Source organism: Camelina sativa, chromosome 8, assembly GCF_000633955.1.
Source record: "Camelina sativa cultivar DH55 chromosome 8, Cs, whole genome shotgun sequence".
NCBI lineage: Eukaryota > Viridiplantae > Streptophyta > Magnoliopsida > Brassicales > Brassicaceae > Camelina > Camelina sativa.
In genome coordinates this window covers 18,795,907-18,815,304 of record NC_025692.1, presented here as the reverse complement: position 1 = coordinate 18,815,304, position 19,398 = coordinate 18,795,907, and the positions used below count along the sequence as shown (strand labels likewise).

At 41.6% G+C, this 19,398-nt stretch overlaps 1 protein-coding gene across 1 annotated transcript; it reads right to left on the bottom strand.

The window, feature by feature from the left end:
* On the bottom strand, window positions 219-818 carry LOC104709676 (uncharacterized protein At4g38065-like). The gene has a single exon (XM_010426248.1). It carries the CDS (start codon window positions 816-818, stop codon window positions 219-221), a length of 600 nt encoding a protein of 199 aa, XP_010424550.1.

The following is a 19,398-nucleotide window of genomic DNA, read 5'->3' as shown; positions in this document are numbered from 1 at the left end:
CTACATCCATGTCTCCAAGGACATTTCCTTGGGGTTGATCAACGTTTTCCCCATCACCGATTTGGATGCCACCTACATCGTTGTCTCCAAGGACATTTCCTTGGCCATCACCGATTAGGCTGCCGCCTACATCGATGTCTCCAAAGACATTTCCTTGGCCATCAGCACTTTGTCTGCCGCCTACATCCATGTCTCCAAGGACATTTCCTTGGGGTTGATCAAGGTTGTCCCCACCACCGATTAGTCTGCCGCCTACATCCATGTCTCCAAGGGCATTTTTCTTGACCACCACCGTTTTGGCTACCGCCTTCATCGACGTGTCCAAGGACAAATCCTTGCGGTTGATCAAGGTTGTCCCCATCACCGATTTGGATGCCGCCTACATCCATGTCTCCAAAGAAATTTCCTTGGGTTTGATCAATGTTTTCCCCGTACTTAGTGGTTTGACTACACAGCTCCGACCAAGCGGCCGAGGCTTCAACACTAGATTGGTGGCATAACGGCAACCGGTTATGTTTGGAGCTCAGGAGATGCATAAGATTCTCAAAGTTTTTAACCAAAAGCGGTCCGGGTTGTGTCATTCTAACCATGCCGTATAAATCTTTTGACCCATCCGGAAGCGGGTTCTCTTTGGCGTAAAGAATGTCGGCAATTGCACTCGCTCTCTCAAGCTCGTCTGGCAGTTCACTTCTTACTGGCTGTATCTTCTTAATGGTTTCTCGAACTTCTTTATAAGCTCCATAATATAGAAGTAACTTGCAATTTTTGATGAGTTCTTCGTCTTCCGTTGCTGTGCGATTCTGTTCTTCCGATGACATGATAAGATGAAAGCTTCGGAAACGGGGAGAAAACGAGAGAGAGAGATAGAGATAGAGAGGGTTAGTTTTGGTTTAAGACAAAAAATGATAGTTTTTCTGATGGAGAGAGACACTGGTTTTATAGTAAGAGTTATTCAACATTTTGCTAAAGTTTCTTTTAATAAAGGAAACAGATTTTGTTAAAAAGGTAACACATAATTGCTAAAATGGAAATACATTTTGCTAAAGACCAATTAACTATTTAACTTGCAAACATTTTTTTTTTCAGGAGTTTGTGATAAGATTTCTTGAAAGTTTTTTTATATGAATCACCATTTTTTTCACAGAAATATATATATATATATATATATATATATCTATACAAAATTAGATTTAATTTTCTTTAACTCAATTATTAAGTTAGTATTATGTATTTCCTACAACAAAAGCTAAACAGTAATTGATATGATAACGACATTATAAAATTTTGAATTATTCTTTATTTCACTGGAATATGTTGACTGTCATTGTTATATTTTGTTAAAAAATATTTCTATAATTTAAAGTTTTGACTAATTTAATATTTCTGGAAATAAAATTTAATTATTTTGGATTAAGTAAATTATTATTCTGTGATTTTTGTTGTCAAAGGATGAAGCCTAAAGTTTGACTATTTTATTTTATTTAATACGTTACTGTAAATATTACTTTGAACAAACCTTATTATTGAAATAGATTATATATAAACAATGATTAAAACTCATTTTTAATAATTAACTACTGTGTTATTTATTTAGTGGTTGTCAATATAAAGTCAAAACAATTATTTTTTTGGGATCTACTTCTGGATTTGTATCCTTTTTAGAGATTTACATATATAGAAAAGTATCACACACTCTGGAATCTTTAACCCAGCAAATATACAACTAAGGATATCATCATTATCCACATTTACTATAACTGTATAACTAAATTTCTTTAAAAAATTTGAAAAAATGATATCATTTAAAAATCTTACAGTTTCTTATTAAATCATTTCTTTTTAAACCTTTTTAAATCATCTTCAGCAGATCTTCCAAAGTCTGGATCGTCATAGACTGTACTCATGTGCACGTTCGTGCCCATCTCTACCTGAAATGCCCTCCAGAACACTAAAGTGAACTTGGAATCTCTATTAAACACAATACTAGCAAGCACACCATGCAATCTGGCTATCTCCCTCACATACTTTCTAGCCAAAAACCGCTGTTCCATCAGTTTTCTTGATGGCCATAAAATGTGTAGACTTAGTCAAACAGTCCACAATGACCCAAATCGCATCAAATGTCCGCGATATTGGCAAACCTACCACGAAATCCATCGTGATCATATCCGCTTCCACTCTGAAATGGGTAAACTCTGCAATAATTCACCAGGAACCTGATGCTCAACCTTCACCAGCTGGCAGGTGTCGCACTTTGCAACCCAATCGGCTACGTCCTTCTTCATCCCGACCCAGTGATAATACCGCTTGAGGTCACGGTACATTTTCGTCGCTCCTGGATGAATAAAGAACTTGCTCGAATGAGCCTCTCTCAGTATTTCCTGCCTCAGACCCTCACCCTTGGGCACACAGACCCAACCATGCACAAGGATAGTTCCATTAGCAGAGACCTGATACTCTGAACCCGTAGCAATAAAGGCATTCACCAGCCCAACATCACTCTCCTGAGCTAACCGCACTCTGCTCAACAGGTCTGCTCGATCAGCTGCCTCCAAGCCCAAAGGCTCCTGTGAGATAACACACAACTTCAATGCACTAATCTCACCCACTAACGCCTCCATATCATGCTCCTGAGCCAAAGCCGCCCGCTTCCGACTCAAAGCATCTGCAACCAAGTTAGCTTTACCAGAGTGGGAAGCTATCTCCAGATCATAATCCACTACCAACTCCATCCAACGCCTTTGCCTCAGATTCAGCTCAGGCTGAGTGAAGATGTACTTCAAGCTCTTATGATTTTTGAATACCCGTACCTTCCCGCCATAAAGATATGACCTTCAAATTTTCAGGGACAAAAACCACTGCTGCCATCTCCAAATCGTTCGTAGGGTAATTAGCCTCGTGCTTCCGCAACTATCGTGAAGCATAGGTTATAACCTTCCCCTGCTGCATCAGCACACAATCCAACCCAACCCTAGAAGCATCAACATACACAACGTAAGGCTCGTTTTGCTCGAGCAGTGCTAACACCTACGTGGTAGTCAATATCTTCTTGAGGCTTGCAAAACTCGCCTCACACTCTGGTGACCACACAAATGGAACTTTCTTCCCTGTAAGCTTGGTCATCGGCTGTGCCATACTCGCAAAACCCGGAACGAATCTCCTGTAGTAACCGCCAATCCCAGGAAACTCTTGATTTTAGTGGCACTCTGCGGCCTTGGCTACTCCTTGAGGGCCTGAATCTTCTCGGGATCCACTGAAACTCCATTTGCTGAAACAATGTGACCAAAAAACCCCATCTCTCGCTGTTAGAAACTGCACTTACTCGTCTTAGCAAACAATTTCTGCTCCCGCAGCTTCTCCATAACTGCTCTCAGATGCACTACATGCTGCTCAGGACTCTTGGAATATACCAGGATATCGTCGATGAAAATGATGACAGACACATCCAAAAACTCCTGGATCACGCTGTTCATCAATCTCATAAAACAGCTGGCACGTTAGTCAAACTGAACGACATCACCACGAACTCATAATGTCCATATCTCGTCCTGAAGGCAGGTTTCATCACATCTGCCTCATGTATCAGAATCTAATGAAAACCCGATGCAAAGTCGATCTTGGAGAACCAAGTAGCATACCTCAATTGATCTAACAACTCATCAATCCTCGGGAAAGGGTATTTGTTCTTCACAGTGACCCAGTTTAAACTCCGATAGTCGATACACAAGTGGAAACTCCCGTCCTATCTTCTTAACAAAAAACACTGGTGCTCCCATGGTGAACAATTAGGATGGATGAATCCCTTGCTCGGCAAATCCTTTAGCTGCTTCTTCAGCTCTGCCATCTCTGTTGGAGCCATCCTATAGGGTGCCTTGGAAAACGGCACGACAAAAGTGTATATTTTGACGACATATTGATTTTTAGTTCGTCAATTACGGCCCATCAAGATCATCTTCGTCAAGTCCTGCTTATACTTCGCAGAGAGACATTTTTTGTGGCACGACAAAAGTGTGAGTTAGGAGTCCGTAGTGTGTTGTTCCATGGTTATGTGGTTTCATCGGATGGTCTGTCTATGGAGATGAGTAAGGTTGAAGCCATTCAGTCCTGGCCTGTGCCTAAGACTGTTACGGAGGTGCGTAGTTTCCATGGCTTGGCGTCATTCTATCGCCGTTTTGTTCCGCATTTTAGTTCTATAATGGCTCCTTTAACGGATTGTATGAGGGACGGTAAGTTTGTTTGGTCGGTTGCAGATCAAGACGCCTTTGACCTTGTGAAACAGAAGTTAACCTCTGCACCTATTTTGGTCCTTCCGGACTTTGAATTACAATTCAAACTCCATTGTGATGCCTCTAAACTCAGCATTGGTGCGGTGCTTAGCCAGCAGACTCGCCCAGTGGCTTATTTTAGTGAGAAATTGTCGGGAGCATGGAGTTGCTATAGTACTTCAGATGTTGAATTCTATGCAGTGGTACGAGCAATTAAGCATTGGCGCCATTATCTTGTGCATCGAGAGTTTGTTATGTTTACGGACCATGATGCTCTTAAACACCTTGAGAGTCAAGTCAAGGTCTCTGCACGTCATGCCTCATGGATTGCTTATTTGCAGCAGTTTACGTTCTCCATACGTCATAAAGAGGGGAAGTTGAATCGAGTAGCGGATGCTTTGAGTCACCGTCACACGCTGTTGACAACAATGCATGTTCCTGTTCCGGGTTTTGCTTCGTTTTTGGAACTATATGCGACTGATCCTTTCTTTAGTTCCATTTTTGAAGAGGTCACAAACGGTTCCCGTACAGATTTTACTATCACGGATGGGTCCCTTTCCGCGGGGTTCAGCTTTGTGTTCCAGATTGCAGTTTGAGACTCAAAATGATAGAGGAGTTACATTCGGAGGGACATGTGGGTCGTGATAGAACCATATAGTTTGTTGCTGCATCATATTACTGGCCTTCGTTACAGCGGGATGTGGAGAGATTTGTGGAATGTTGTCGCGCTTGTAAATTGGCTTAAGGTACAACTTCTAATGCAGGTTTATATCTTCCTCTTCCTATTCCTACTCAACCCTAGACAGATGTGAGTATGGATTTCATCCTTGGCTTGCCACGAACACATAGGGGTAACGATTCAATCTTTGTGGTTGTTGATCGTTTTTCAAAGATGGCTCATTTTGTGCTGTGTAAGAAGACGACAGATGCTGTGTGCGTTACATAAATTTTTTTCCAGGAGGTTTATCGCCTGCATGGACTGCCTACTTCTATTGTCTCTGATAGGGATACAAGATTTTTAAGCCATTTTTGGAGGTCGGTCTGGAAGATGTTGCATACTAGTCTAGACATGAGTACCTCTTATCATCCTCAAACTGATGATCAAACGGAGGTTACCAATCGCGCTTTGGGGAATATGTTACGGAGTCTCGTCGGTGATAATCTTCGGTCATGGGAATCTCGTTTGTGTCAGGCAGAATTTGCGCATAACCATGCCACTAACCGCAGCTCTGGTTTCAGTCCTTTTGAGGTTGTGTATAGCTTTTTGCCTCAGGGTCCTTTGGAATTAACAGCAGTTCCCGACCTGCGTCGCATTCATGGTCGTGCTGTGGATTTTGTTGACGCTTTGAAAGACACACATCAACAAGCTCGTTTTTCAACCAGGCGACAAGGTTTGGGTGGTTCTAACTCGGGACCGGATGCCTTCTCATGAATACAACAAGCTTCGTTCATGGAAGATTGGTCCTATTGAAGTCTTGGAGCGTATCAATGACAACGCTTATCGCTTACTCTTGCCGTCACATATGAAGACTTCCAACGTCTTCAATGTCAAGTTTTTGTCCAAGTTCCATGGTGACAACGACGATCCAGATTCAGAAACGAATCTTTTCAAACCCGGAGGGACCTGATGCAGCGTGTCTTCTATCTTTCCTTTTATTTTCTTAATTAGTTGGGCTTTGGTTTTACGGTTCTCTTTACTTGGGATTTACGTTTTGTTTTCTTTTCAAGCTTTAGTCGGTTAAAGCTTAGGGTTTCTTGTTCTTGTATAAATAGCCTCTCAACCTTATGGAGAGGACATCTTTTATTGAATAATATTTTAGAGCTTCAAGGTTATCTCTTTTCTTGTTTATCGGCTATTCTCTTTGAATCAACGATCTACAAGTCTTTCGTCTTTTGTTCGGTCATTCCTTGAATTAACGAACGAATTGACAACCCTTTTGTTTGACTATTCTCCAGAATCAATAGACACAAGGTTTATCACAGGTTACGCACTTGAAAATAAGACACTGAATCTTGATATGTAAGTGAATAGAAATACGCGTTATGTTGGTGTACGTAGACTTTACGAGATGTCATCTTTTATGAAGAGTTTTCTAAACATCAATAAAGCAACCAACCACTTTGACAATTTATACAACATCACATTTTTGCTAAAAAAATCATATTTGCCATTATTTTCAGTATTATGTTTCAAAACATAAATAAACTATTTATATCTAGAGAAAATAAAAAAAAATACAATACTAATTAATAATTATTGCCGCTATGTTATATATTTTATTTATCAATTTTAAATTAATGCAACTTCTATAATAGTTTGTTTTAGTTGTTCTTCTCGTATCTAATTCGAGAGACTTGCATAGAGGTTTTAAAAAATTGATTTGGCTACCTATATCACCAAAATGCACTTATTTTTTCGGTCGATGGTCTTAAGAGAACTCTAGAGTTAAGCGTGCTTGAGCTGGAGTAGTCTCAGGATGGGTGACCTTCTGAGAAGTGATTTTCGGAACTGTGAGAGTGCGGACAAAACACAGGGAAAGATCCTTTAGTGATTTGTAGGGATGGTAAAAATTCTTCAAAACCTCCCGGACGTAGCAAACCGACCGTCGGATATGGATGGGCTCATAGGCCTAGTGAGAGGACGTGGGGCCCATTAAGGAAGATGGACCCATAGACTAAGATTGGACATAGGGCCCAGTAAGAGGTGGCGGTTGGGAAGTTACATATCGTGGAATCATGGCTATGAGGAGGAGAATGATCTAGGGTCTCGGTTTAGTTTTGTTGTTCTCTATATTTTTGTTGTTGGAACCTTGTTTAGTAGCATGCTAGGTTGTTGGTTTATATCGGTTATGATTGGTATTATGTTGTAGTATATTGGAGGTTGTTTGATGTGTCTTCTGCTGTGTATGATGGGCTTTTGGTTGGTTATAATTAGATACTATGGGTATTTAATTATATATTGTTTTAAAAAAAAAGGGTCGGGTTGTTTCAAATTGGGACATGATCAAGATGGATTTTGTGGTAGGATTGCCACTGCCTCATACTTTTGGTATGATTTGGGTCATTGTGGACCGATTGACCAAGTCGACACATTTTCTGGCCACCAAGAAGACCGATGGGGCAACAATTTTGGCTAAGAAATATGTGAAGGAGATAGTCAGATTGCATGGTGTGCCTGCGAGTATTATGTCTAACAGGAATTCCAAGTTCACTTTGGTGTTTTGGATGGCGTTTCAGTTTGAGATGAAAACTAAAATTCTTATGAGTACAACCTATCATCCTCATACGAATGAGCAGTCAGAGAGGACAATCCCAACTTAGAAGAATTTGTTGAGGATATGTGTGCTGGATCGGGGTGGTCACTAGGCTTATCATCTAAACTAGGTAGAGTTTCCTTACAACAAGATAAACCATGCAAGTATTAGGATGACTCCTTATTAGGCATTGTACGAGAGGCCATGACGTACACCATTATGCTGGACTCGGGTGGGGGAAAAGAGCATATATGGTGCAGATTTGTTCAGGAGACCTCGAAGAAGATTCAGGTTCTGAAGTTGAACATAAAGGAGGCTCATGATCGGCAGGAAATTTATGCTGATAAGATGAGGAAGGATCTTGAGTTTCAGGTGGTTGATAGAGTTTACCTCAAGATGGCCATGTTGTGGGGTCCAAACAGGTCATTGTAATAGACTAAGCTGAGTCCAAGGTACATAGGTCCGTTCAAAGTGGTTGAGCGGGTGGGACTGGTTGCATATAGGCTGGAGTTGCCTGATGTTATGCGTGCGTTCCACATGGTCTTCTATGTGTTGATGTTGCGGAAGCATCTTCCCGAGATGAACAGTTGTTGGGTAAGATTCCTGAAGATCTCCTGACAATAATGAATCGGTTTGTATTGCCTGATGTTTACTCACTTAGCCAAAGAGATTAGATGTGTAAGGAGTTTTTTGACAATAATGAATCGGTTTGTATTGCCTACTTGGTCATCTTTCTCCAACGAGAGTTGGGTAGGGAAGTGATCAAGGTTGAATTTTTCTATCACGAGAGTGTTTTAACAAGATTTTAGAGATTCATTGTCTAAGGAATATTTGCTTGAGGCATGTAGGACATCCGTACTGGTCAGGAAAACTTAGGAGTCGATTACCCCATCCTTAGGAGCTTTCGTATTTTAATTGTTTACATTTTTATTCATCACTCGACCCCTTACCCGAACAGGTACACGATCACCTGCTTCGAGTACACCTTCGAGTTGTTCATACTGTTCTTGATTACTCGATCACCCCACCCGATCCTGTACTCGAATGCTTGCATCGAGTGCTTAGGTCGTGTGATTCTCATTTATTTGCTTTCTTCTATTTCTTTTAGGATTGTTAGATCAAAACCATTTCTTGCCTGGCTTGACTTGCTTGCTTCTGATTGCATCCTATCTGCTAGCATAACAACCATTTAGATTGATAACCCTTTGTACTACAACTGCATAGGGAATTGATACCCTGGGTGAAAATCCTATTATCAGAAAACCAAGTTATCAAAAGGAGGAAAAGCCAGGCTACCAAAAGGACTACAAGCCATTCGTCAAGCCAAAACCGCTAGATTCAGACCCAAAAGGTAAAGGTAAGGAGGTGATCACAAGGACAAGGGATATTCGATGCTTTAAGTGTCAAGGACTTGGGCATTATGCGAGCGAGTGTTCCAACAAAAGAATCGTGGCCCTTAGAGATAATGGCGAAGTAGAATCTGAAGAAGAGCGTTCGGAAAACAACTCTTTTGGAAGAAGGTTTAGAAGCCCCCACTAAAGGAGAGTTGCTTGTTGCAAGGAGATCTTTGAGTGTTCTAACTAAGGCTGAGGAGCAAGCACAAAGGTAAAACTTGGTTCACACTCGATGCTTGGTCAAAAATAAGGTATGTAGTTTAATTATTGATGGTGGTAGTTGTACTAATGTTGCAAGCAGGACTATGGTTGAGAAGCTTGGCTTAGAAGTACTTAAATATCTGAGACCAGATGCGCTCCAATGGCTTAATGAAGAGGGTGAGATGTCCGTCAAGGAGCAAGTCAAGGTGCCTCTTTCAATTGGTAAGTATCAGGACGAGATCATGTGCGACATATTACCGATGGACGCTAGCGACATTCTTCTTGGACGTCCATGGCAATCAGATCGACAAGTTGTCCACGATGGCTTCACTAATCGACACACCTTCGAACACATCGGCCGAAAGACGACTCTCTTCCNCTCTTCCGATGACTCCGCATGAAGTCTATCTAGATCAGCTAAGCATGAAACAACGAGCCATCAAACCAACCGAACCAATTGATACCTAGGGTAAGAACAAGGTAAGTCATAGTAGTTTACTTTTTGTTTACAAAGTAACTCTTGCTTGTTCAAATAACCCCAAACCGGTGCTACCGAGTAAGATTGAGTTGGTTTTGCAAGAATATAAGGACGTGTTTCTGGAAGACAATCCCATTGGTTTACCGCCCCTCCGAGAGATTGAGCATCAAATCGACTTTGTACCGGGAGCCGCTCTACCGAACCGACCAGCTTATCGCACCAACCCAACCAAAACAAAGGTACTCGAGAGAAAAGTGAATGAGCTTATGGACAAAGGACATATTCGAGAAAGCATGAGTCCATGTGTCGTTCCGGTGTTTCTAGTACCAAAGAAAGATGGGAGCTGGCGAATGTGCGTGGACTGCCGAGCCATCAACATTATTTGTTATTTGAAAATAGACTTTGTGTGCCTCACTCTTCTTTGCGAGAATTGTTTCTAAGGGAAGCTCATGGAGGTGGTTTAATGGGACACTTTGGAGTTGCTAAGACATATAAGGTGATTCAAGAACACTTCCATTGGTCGCACATGAAAAGAGATGTTGAACGACTATGTGAACGGTGCACGACTTGTAAGCAAGCTAAGGCTAAGGTTCAGTCCCACAGTTGGTATACCCTTTTACCTATTCCTTTGCATCCTTGGACTGGTATATCTATAGATTTTGTGGTTGGATTGCCTAGGACTAGGGCTGGTAAGGATTCTATCTTTGTGGTGGTTGATCGCTTTTCTAAAATAGCGCATTTTATTCCATGTCATAAAACTGATGATGCATCTCATGTTGTTAGCTTGTTCTTTAGGAAAGTTGTTCGTTTGCATGGCATACCTAAGACCATAGTTTCTGATCGTGACACTAAGTTCCTTAGTTATTTTGGAAAACTTTGTGGTCTAAGTTGGGAACTAAATTGCTTTTCTCTACTACATGTCATCCGCAAACCGATGGTCAAACTGAAGTTGTCGATCGAACCTTGTCTACATTATTGTGTGTGCTCATTAAAAAAAATCTTAAGACTTGGGAAGATTGCTTGCCGCATGTTGAATTTGCTTATAATCATTCTATGCATTCTGCGACTAAGTTTTCTCTTTTTGAAATTGTTTATGGGTTCAATCCCACATCTCCTTTTGATCTAATGCCTTTACCTTTGAGTGAGAGATCAAGTCTTGATGGCAAGAAGAAGGCCGAAATAGTAAAACAGGTTTACAAAAAAGCTAAGGAAAATCTTGAGGCCCAGACACAGCTTTATGAGAATTATGCAAACAAAGGGCGTAAAGAAGTCATCTTCAATGAGGGCGATCAAGTGTGGGTTCATCTTAGGAAGGAGCGTTTCCCGGAGGAGCGAGCATCCAAACTAATGCCAAGAATTGATGGACCATTCAATGTGCTCAAAAGAATTAACAACAATGCTTACCAACTCGACCTCCAAGGTAAGTACAAAGTGAATGGCAGTTTCAATGTTTCTGATCTTCTTCCTTATTGTGCAGATAATTCAGATTTTAGGTCAAATCCTTTTCAAGTGGGAGAGGATGATGAGACCATTGACAGCTCAACCAAAAGACATGGACATAAGGAGCAGCTTGAACCAGAGGAAGCATTCGAAGAGCAACTTGAACCAGAGGAAGCTTTGGAGGAGCAGCTTGTACCGGAGGAAGCATCAAAGGAGGCGTTGATCGTTCCGGCGGGTCCTCTTACAAGATCAAAATCCAAGAGGTTCAACCAAGCTATCAATGGAATAATTAAGGAGTTGGACAAGAAGCAAGAAGACATGGCTCAAACCATTTGGACGACGCTCACAGCTCAAGGTGCTCGGTAAAGGGTTAAGTGTTGCTTACGCACTCTTTTTCTCTTGTCAAGTTTTGTCCCATTGGATTTCTTGACAAGGTTTTAATGAGGCCTAAGTGACACTTTCAAGCCCCCTTTGCCAGCCCAAGTCGTGGTCCAAGGCCCATTACAAAGCCTTAGCCCATTTTCTCTATCTCTTTTGCATTTAATGCTTTTGTAATTTCCTAGATTTTGTACNGAAGGCCGAAATAGTAAAACAGGTTTACAAAAAAGCTAAGGAAAATCTTGAGGCCCAGACACAGCTTTATGAGAATTATGCAAACAAAGGGCGTAAAGAAGTCATCTTCAATGAGGGCGATCAAGTGTGGGTTCATCTTAGGAAGGAGCGTTTCCCGGAGGAGCGAGCATCCAAACTAATGCCAAGAATTGATGGACCATTCAATGTGCTCAAAAGAATTAACAACAATGCTTACCAACTCGACCTCCAAGGTAAGTACAAAGTGAATGGCAGTTTCAATGTTTCTGATCTTCTTCCTTATTGTGCAGATAATTCAGATTTTAGGTCAAATCCTTTTCAAGTGGGAGAGGATGATGAGACCATTGACAGCTCAACCAAAAGACATGGACATAAGGAGCAGCTTGAACCAGAGGAAGCATTCGAAGAGCAACTTGAACCAGAGGAAGCTTTGGAGGAGCAGCTTGTACCGGAGGAAGCATCAAAGGAGGCGTTGATCGTTCCGGCGGGTCCTCTTACAAGATCAAAATCCAAGAGGTTCAACCAAGCTATCAATGGAATAATTAAGGAGTTGGACAAGAAGCAAGAAGACATGGCTCAAACCATTTGGACGACGCTCACAGCTCAAGGTGCTCGGTAAAGGGTTAAGTGTTGCTTACGCACTCTTTTTCTCTTGTCAAGTTTTGTCCCATTGGATTTCTTGACAAGGTTTTAATGAGGCCTAAGTGACACTTTCAAGCCCCCTTTGCCAGCCCAAGTCGTGGTCCAAGGCCCATTACAAAGCCTTAGCCCATTTTCTCTATCTCTTTTGCATTTAATGCTTTTGTAATTTCCTAGATTTTGTACATGAGCTTGCATGAGTGAGGACTCTTGCATGACCTTGCATGAGCTCGACCTTGTGCATGCTCTTGCATGTTCTTCCCCTCTCTCCTCTTCTCCTTCGTCCCCCTTCTCCTATAAAAAGACAATGTAATTCTCATTTGTTTCTCATCAAACATTTCAATCAAAAAATCTTCTTTTCTACTTGTTTGATTTGAAGAGTGTGTAATATCTTCTCAACTTGTTTACTTCTTAGTGTGTCATATCTAATTTGTAATCAAGCCTGTAGTCTAAGAGATCTCCATCTCTCTTAGAAGTACACTTCGTTCTTCCCCTTCAATCCGCTGCAATTCCACCTCTTCACATTCTCTGCCATTCATCTCTCCATTCCGCTGCATCTTCAACCCATTCATCTTCATCATTTCGTTCATACCTCTTCAAGACCTTGCAAAGTGTGTCCTTGGGAATAGATCCTCATCCAAGATTCTATCAATGTGCATGATCACTGATCTGTACTTTTTGATCTATTGCATGTGGAATTAAGTTTTGATACTTACTATTTTATGTGTTCTCTAAGACCTTAAAACTTAAGTATCAATGGATTGGATTGTCTTAGTGTGTGGCATTCGTGACAGGACGTCCGACTACCCAAAAGCACACTAAGACAGGGATATGGATGACCTTCGCAGTTTTCTATCTCGACATGCAGCCAGACTTATGTCTTGTGTTGCATATCGACACGAAGAGCTCGAAGAGACTTGGTTAGCTACCTTGGCCGAATCTGTCTACACGACGGTGTAGTTTAAGTGATGTTCCGGTTGCATGCATTAGTGATAGAAATACGAGTGTTCATAGCTCTGGTGTAGTGAGAGGCAGCATATCGGGGCCCTAGTAAAACTTGTTTAAAATTTATCCTTTATTCAAGTTTTGCATGTTGCATTGATTTCTTGCTTATGGATATTTGCTTGGCTTATTACCTTCCGCATGCTTTCTCTGATGTTTGGTGTTGTGTTGAATGTTTTCTTGTATTTTTCTCCTACTTATGTCTTGTTTGTTTGCTTGAGGGCAAGCAAAGACTAAGTTTGGAGGAGTTGATGTGCATATATTTTACCTAAGCTTAGCATATTTTATCCTCCTCTTTTGCATAGTTTACTAGCTAGTTTTGTCATTTTTGTGTAGTTTAGCCTCTGTTTGTGCATTAGAGTAAAATATGCATTACATTTGCATTATTACATGCATAAACAGGTGAATTGGACCCTATGGAGCATGGAAGTGAGCTGAGGAAGAAGAGAGTGCAACCAGTGGAGCATATCAAGGTTGTAATAGAAGAAAACCAAGGTCCAGAGGCCACTCATTCCTCACACTCGATCATCACACTCGACCGTGTGGGGAGATGAACTCGACCAGGTGAAGAATCAAAATAAGAAGCCACTCGACCATGCACTCAACCGTGCACATGGTCGAGCATTTCCAGCCGCCTTACTGTTTTGTCTCCTAGCTAAATCAGGGCTTCCTTCCCCCACTATATATATCCCTTGTATTTGTGGCCGCCCAACAAGTCAACAAAGTAGCTTAGAGTCTTAGTATGACACCCCGGTTTCAGACTCTTGTGGAGAGGTTTAAAAGAATTGATTTGGTCACCTATGTCACGAAAGTGCATTTATCTTTTTGGTCAAGGGGCCTGAGAGAACTCTAGAGTTAAGCGTGCTTGAGCTGGAGTAGTCTCAGGATGGGTGACCTTCCGGGAAGTGATAGTCGGAACTGTGCGAGTGAGGACAAAAAACAGGGAAAGATCATATGGTGGTTTGTAGGGACGGTAACAAGTCTTTAAAACCTCTCAGATGTAGCAAACCAGCCGTCAGATATTGATGGACTCACGGGCCTAGTGAGAGGATGTGAGGCCCATTAAGGACTTTGGGCCCATGGACTGGGATTGGACATGGGGCCCAATGGGAGGTGGCAGTCGGGGCGTTACAAGTTGTATCAGAGCCGAACCCGGACGAGTGTGGGATCGAGTGGGCTCACACCGTTGGGGGTGAAGGTCTTGGTGCGCAACGAGGACATTGTGATATGTTAGTGGGGGTTAATTGTGACACCCCGGTTTCAGAGACTTGCGGAGAGGTTTAAAAAAATTGANAGATTTTAGGTCAAATCCTTTTCAAGTGGGAGAGGATGATGAGACCATTGACAGCTCAACCAAAAGACATGGACATAAGGAGCAGCTTGAACCAGAGGAAGCATTCGAAGAGCAACTTGAACCAGAGGAAGCTTTGGAGGAGCAGCTTGTACCGGAGGAAGCATCAAAGGAGGCGTTGATCGTTCCGGCGGGTCCTCTTACAAGATCAAAATCCAAGAGGTTCAACCAAGCTATCAATGGAATAATTAAGGAGTTGGACAAGAAGCAAGAAGACATGGCTCAAACCATTTGGACGACGCTCACAGCTCAAGGTGCTCGGTAAAGGGTTAAGTGTTGCTTACGCACTCTTTTTCTCTTGTCAAGTTTTGTCCCATTGGATTTCTTGACAAGGTTTTAATGAGGCCTAAGTGACACTTTCAAGCCCCCTTTGCCAGCCCAAGTCGTGGTCCAAGGCCCATTACAAAGCCTTAGCCCATTTTCTCTATCTCTTTTGCATTTAATGCTTTTGTAATTTCCTAGATTTTGTACATGAGCTTGCATGAGTGAGGACTCTTGCATGACCTTGCATGAGCTCGACCTTGTGCATGCTCTTGCATGTTCTTCCCCTCTCTCCTCTTCTCCTTCGTCCCCCTTCTCCTATAAAAAGACAATGTAATTCTCATTTGTTTCTCATCAAACATTTCAATCAAAAAATCTTCTTTTCTACTTGTTTGATTTGAAGAGTGTGTAATATCTTCTCAACTTGTTTACTTCTTAGTGTGTCATATCTAATTTGTAATCAAGCCTGTAGTCTAAGAGATCTCCATCTCTCTTAGAAGTACACTTCGTTCTTCCCCTTCAATCCGCTGCAATTCCACCTCTTCACATTCTCTGCCATTCATCTCTCCATTCCGCTGCATCTTCAACCCATTCATCTTCATCATTTCGTTCATACCTCTTCAAGACCTTGCAAAGTGTGTCCTTGGGAATAGATCCTCATCCAAGATTCTATCAATGTGCATGATCACTGATCTGTACTTTTTGATCTATTGCATGTGGAATTAAGTTTTGATACTTACTATTTTATGTGTTCTCTAAGACCTTAAAACTTAAGTATCAATGGATTGGATTGTCTTAGTGTGTGGCATTCGTGACAGGACGTCCGACTACCCAAAAGCACACTAAGACAGGGATATGGATGACCTTCGCAGTTTTCTATCTCGACATGCAGCCAGACTTATGTCTTGTGTTGCATATCGACACGAAGAGCTCGAAGAGACTTGGTTAGCTACCTTGGCCGAATCTGTCTACACGACGGTGTAGTTTAAGTGATGTTCCGGTTGCATGCATTAGTGATAGAAATACGAGTGTTCATAGCTCTGGTGTAGTGAGAGGCAGCATATCGGGGCCCTAGTAAAACTTGTTTAAAATTTATCCTTTATTCAAGTTTTGCATGTTGCATTGATTTCTTGCTTATGGATATTTGCTTGGCTTATTACCTTCCGCATGCTTTCTCTGATGTTTGGTGTTGTGTTGAATGTTTTCTTGTATTTTTCTCCTACTTATGTCTTGTTTGTTTGCTTGAGGGCAAGCAAAGACTAAGTTTGGAGGAGTTGATGTGCATATATTTTACCTAAGCTTAGCATATTTTATCCTCCTCTTTTGCATAGTTTACTAGCTAGTTTTGTCATTTTTGTGTAGTTTAGCCTCTGTTTGTGCATTAGAGTAAAATATGCATTACATTTGCATTATTACATGCATAAACAGGTGAATTGGACCCTATGGAGCATGGAAGTGAGCTGAGGAAGAAGAGAGTGCAACCAGTGGAGCATATCAAGGTTGTAATAGAAGAAAACCAAGGTCCAGAGGCCACTCATTCCTCACACTCGATCATCACACTCGACCGTGTGGGGAGATGAACTCGACCAGGTGAAGAATCAAAATAAGAAGCCACTCGACCATGCACTCAACCGTGCACATGGTCGAGCATTTCCAGCCGCCTTACTGTTTTGTCTCCTAGCTAAATCAGGGCTTCCTTCCCCCACTATATATATCCCTTGTATTTGTGGCCGCCCAACAAGTCAACAAAGTAGCTTAGAGTCTTAGTATGACACCCCGGTTTCAGACTCTTGTGGAGAGGTTTAAAAGAATTGATTTGGTCACCTATGTCACGAAAGTGCATTTATCTTTTTGGTCAAGGGGCCTGAGAGAACTCTAGAGTTAAGCGTGCTTGAGCTGGAGTAGTCTCAGGATGGGTGACCTTCCGGGAAGTGATAGTCGGAACTGTGCGAGTGAGGACAAAAAACAGGGAAAGATCATATGGTGGTTTGTAGGGACGGTAACAAGTCTTTAAAACCTCTCAGATGTAGCAAACCAGCCGTCAGATATTGATGGACTCACGGGCCTAGTGAGAGGATGTGAGGCCCATTAAGGACTTTGGGCCCATGGACTGGGATTGGACATGGGGCCCAATGGGAGGTGGCAGTCGGGGCGTTACAAGTTGTATCAGAGCCGAACCCGGACGAGTGTGGGATCGAGTGGGCTCACACCGTTGGGGGTGAAGGTCTTGGTGCGCAACGAGGACATTGTGATATGTTAGTGGGGGTTAATTGTGACACCCCGGTTTCAGAGACTTGCGGAGAGGTTTAAAAAAATTGATTTGGCCACCTATGTCACCAAAGTGCACTTATCTTTTCGGTCAAGGGGCCTAAGAGAACTCCAGAATTAAGCATGCTTGAGCTGGAGTAGTCTGAGGATGGGTGACCTTCCTGGAAGTGACTATCGGAACTGTGCGAGTGAGGACAAAAAACAGGGAAAGATCATATGGTGATTTGTAGGGACGTTAACAAGTCTTTAAAACCTCTCGGATGTAGCAAACCAGCTGTCGGATATTGATGGACTCACAGGCCTAGTGAGAGGATGTGAGGCCCATTAAGGAAGTTGGGCCCATGGACTGGAATTGGACATGGGGCCCAATGAGAGGTGGCGGTCGGGGCGTTACAAGTTGTATCAGAGCCGAACCCGGACGAGTGTGGAATCGAGTGGGCTCACATCGTCAGAGGTGACGGTCTTGGTGCGCAACGAGGACGTTGCGATCTGTTAGTGGGGGTTAATTGTGACACCCTGGTTTCAGAGACTTGTGGAGAGGTTTAAAAAAATTGATTTGGCCACCTATGTCACCAAAGTGCACTTATCTTTTCGGTCAAGGGGCCTAAGAGAACTCCAGAGTTAAGCGTGCTTGAGCTGGAGTAGTCTCAGGATGGGTGACCATCCTGGAAGTGACTATCGGAACTGTGCGAGTGAGGATAAAATACAGGAAAAGATCATGTGATGATTTGTAGGGACGGTAACAAGTCTTTAAAACCTCCCAAACGTAGCAAACCGGCCGTTGGATATTGATGGGCTTACAGGCCTAGTGAGAGGACGTGAGACCCATTAAGGAAGTTGGACCCATGGACTGGGAGTGGACATGGGCCCCACTGAGAGGTGGCGGTCGGGGCGTTACAGTTAGTGAGTCATCAATAAACCTAGTTTTTTTTTTTTTGGTATTTAGTACTTTGTTGCATCATTTTCTACTTTTTTCTTGCTTTTCCTCAAATTTTTAGAGTCTTGTAAACGTTATAACTTTTGATCTATTAAGAATATGAGTTTGCTTCTTTGTATTAAATTGTCTATCTTCTATTATCTATCTAACCATGATTGTTTCATCATTTTCTGGGTTTGAGTTTATCATCATGGTTTATTGGATCTGAGTAGTGAGTTAGGAACTTAGAGATGGATTAGGCTGGTTTAGGGTTATGATTATCTAGGTTGATCAAGCTTGTTTGTTTATAAATCCTTTCCAGATTAGGTGTTCTCTAAGCTATTTTTGTTCTGATAAGTTAAGGATAGATCTGAGGTGTTTTAGCATTCAACCAATGTTTAAGATGCTTGATATACTAATATTGGAGATTACTTTGTCTAGCCTAATAGATTAGTTGTCTAGGGTGGTTTTTGACAAATAATGAATCTGGATCTTAATGCCTGTTTAGTATGGTTTCACCAATGAGAGTTGGGTTAGGATGTTACTAAACTTGATTGTTATTACCATGAGAGTGGATTAGCAAGTTTATGAGGTCATTGTCTAGGGATTAACTCATTGTTGATTGAGGTTTGTTGATCAATTTAGGTAGTCATAGCTTGATACAAGCCAATGAATCCATCTCTAGGTCCTACTTTGTTTATTGACTATCTGTTTCATTGCTTATTGTTCTGTTTCTTTGGATTCTGATTTGTTTTAGTTGTTAAAATTGCTTCTGTTCTTCATAGTAAGTCACTCGACCTAGCCACTCGACCAAGCAAACGGTCGAGTGCTTGATCGAGCACCATCTAGGTTATTTTACATTCTGTTTATGTTTTGCATCTCTGTAGTTTCATTTCATTGCACTTATCTAGTTCTTATTTTTGTTTAGTTTAATCTCTGTATTGTTTATCTTTGTTTGTTTGCATTTAGTCTTTGTTCTTAGTAGTTTATTATTCTGCATTTCATTATTATCATTAAGTTCCAATATTTTTAAAAAAGAATTTCTAACAAATATAAAAAACTAAGTTATTATTTAGTTAATTAAGCCATTAACAAAAAGAAAGAAAAAATGTATTTGGTTGATTCCCAGAAAATATTAAAACCCTGCGTAATTCAGTGAAAAAAAAAAAAAAAAAAAAATCCCACGTAATTATTGGGCCAAAGCTTATTGAAACGAGATTAAAGCCCAACTAAAATGTCCAATAAGATAACGGACAGAGATGATAGTCTAAAACTACGATAAACCCTACCACACCTGATCTGCCCCTTATTTTCGCACCATTTCACTTGACGTTTTCT

Coding starts and splice junctions, on each gene's coding strand:
- LOC104709676 (XM_010426248.1), bottom strand. CDS start 818: ATGTCATCGGAAGAACAGAATCGCACAGCAACGGAAGACGAAGAACTC.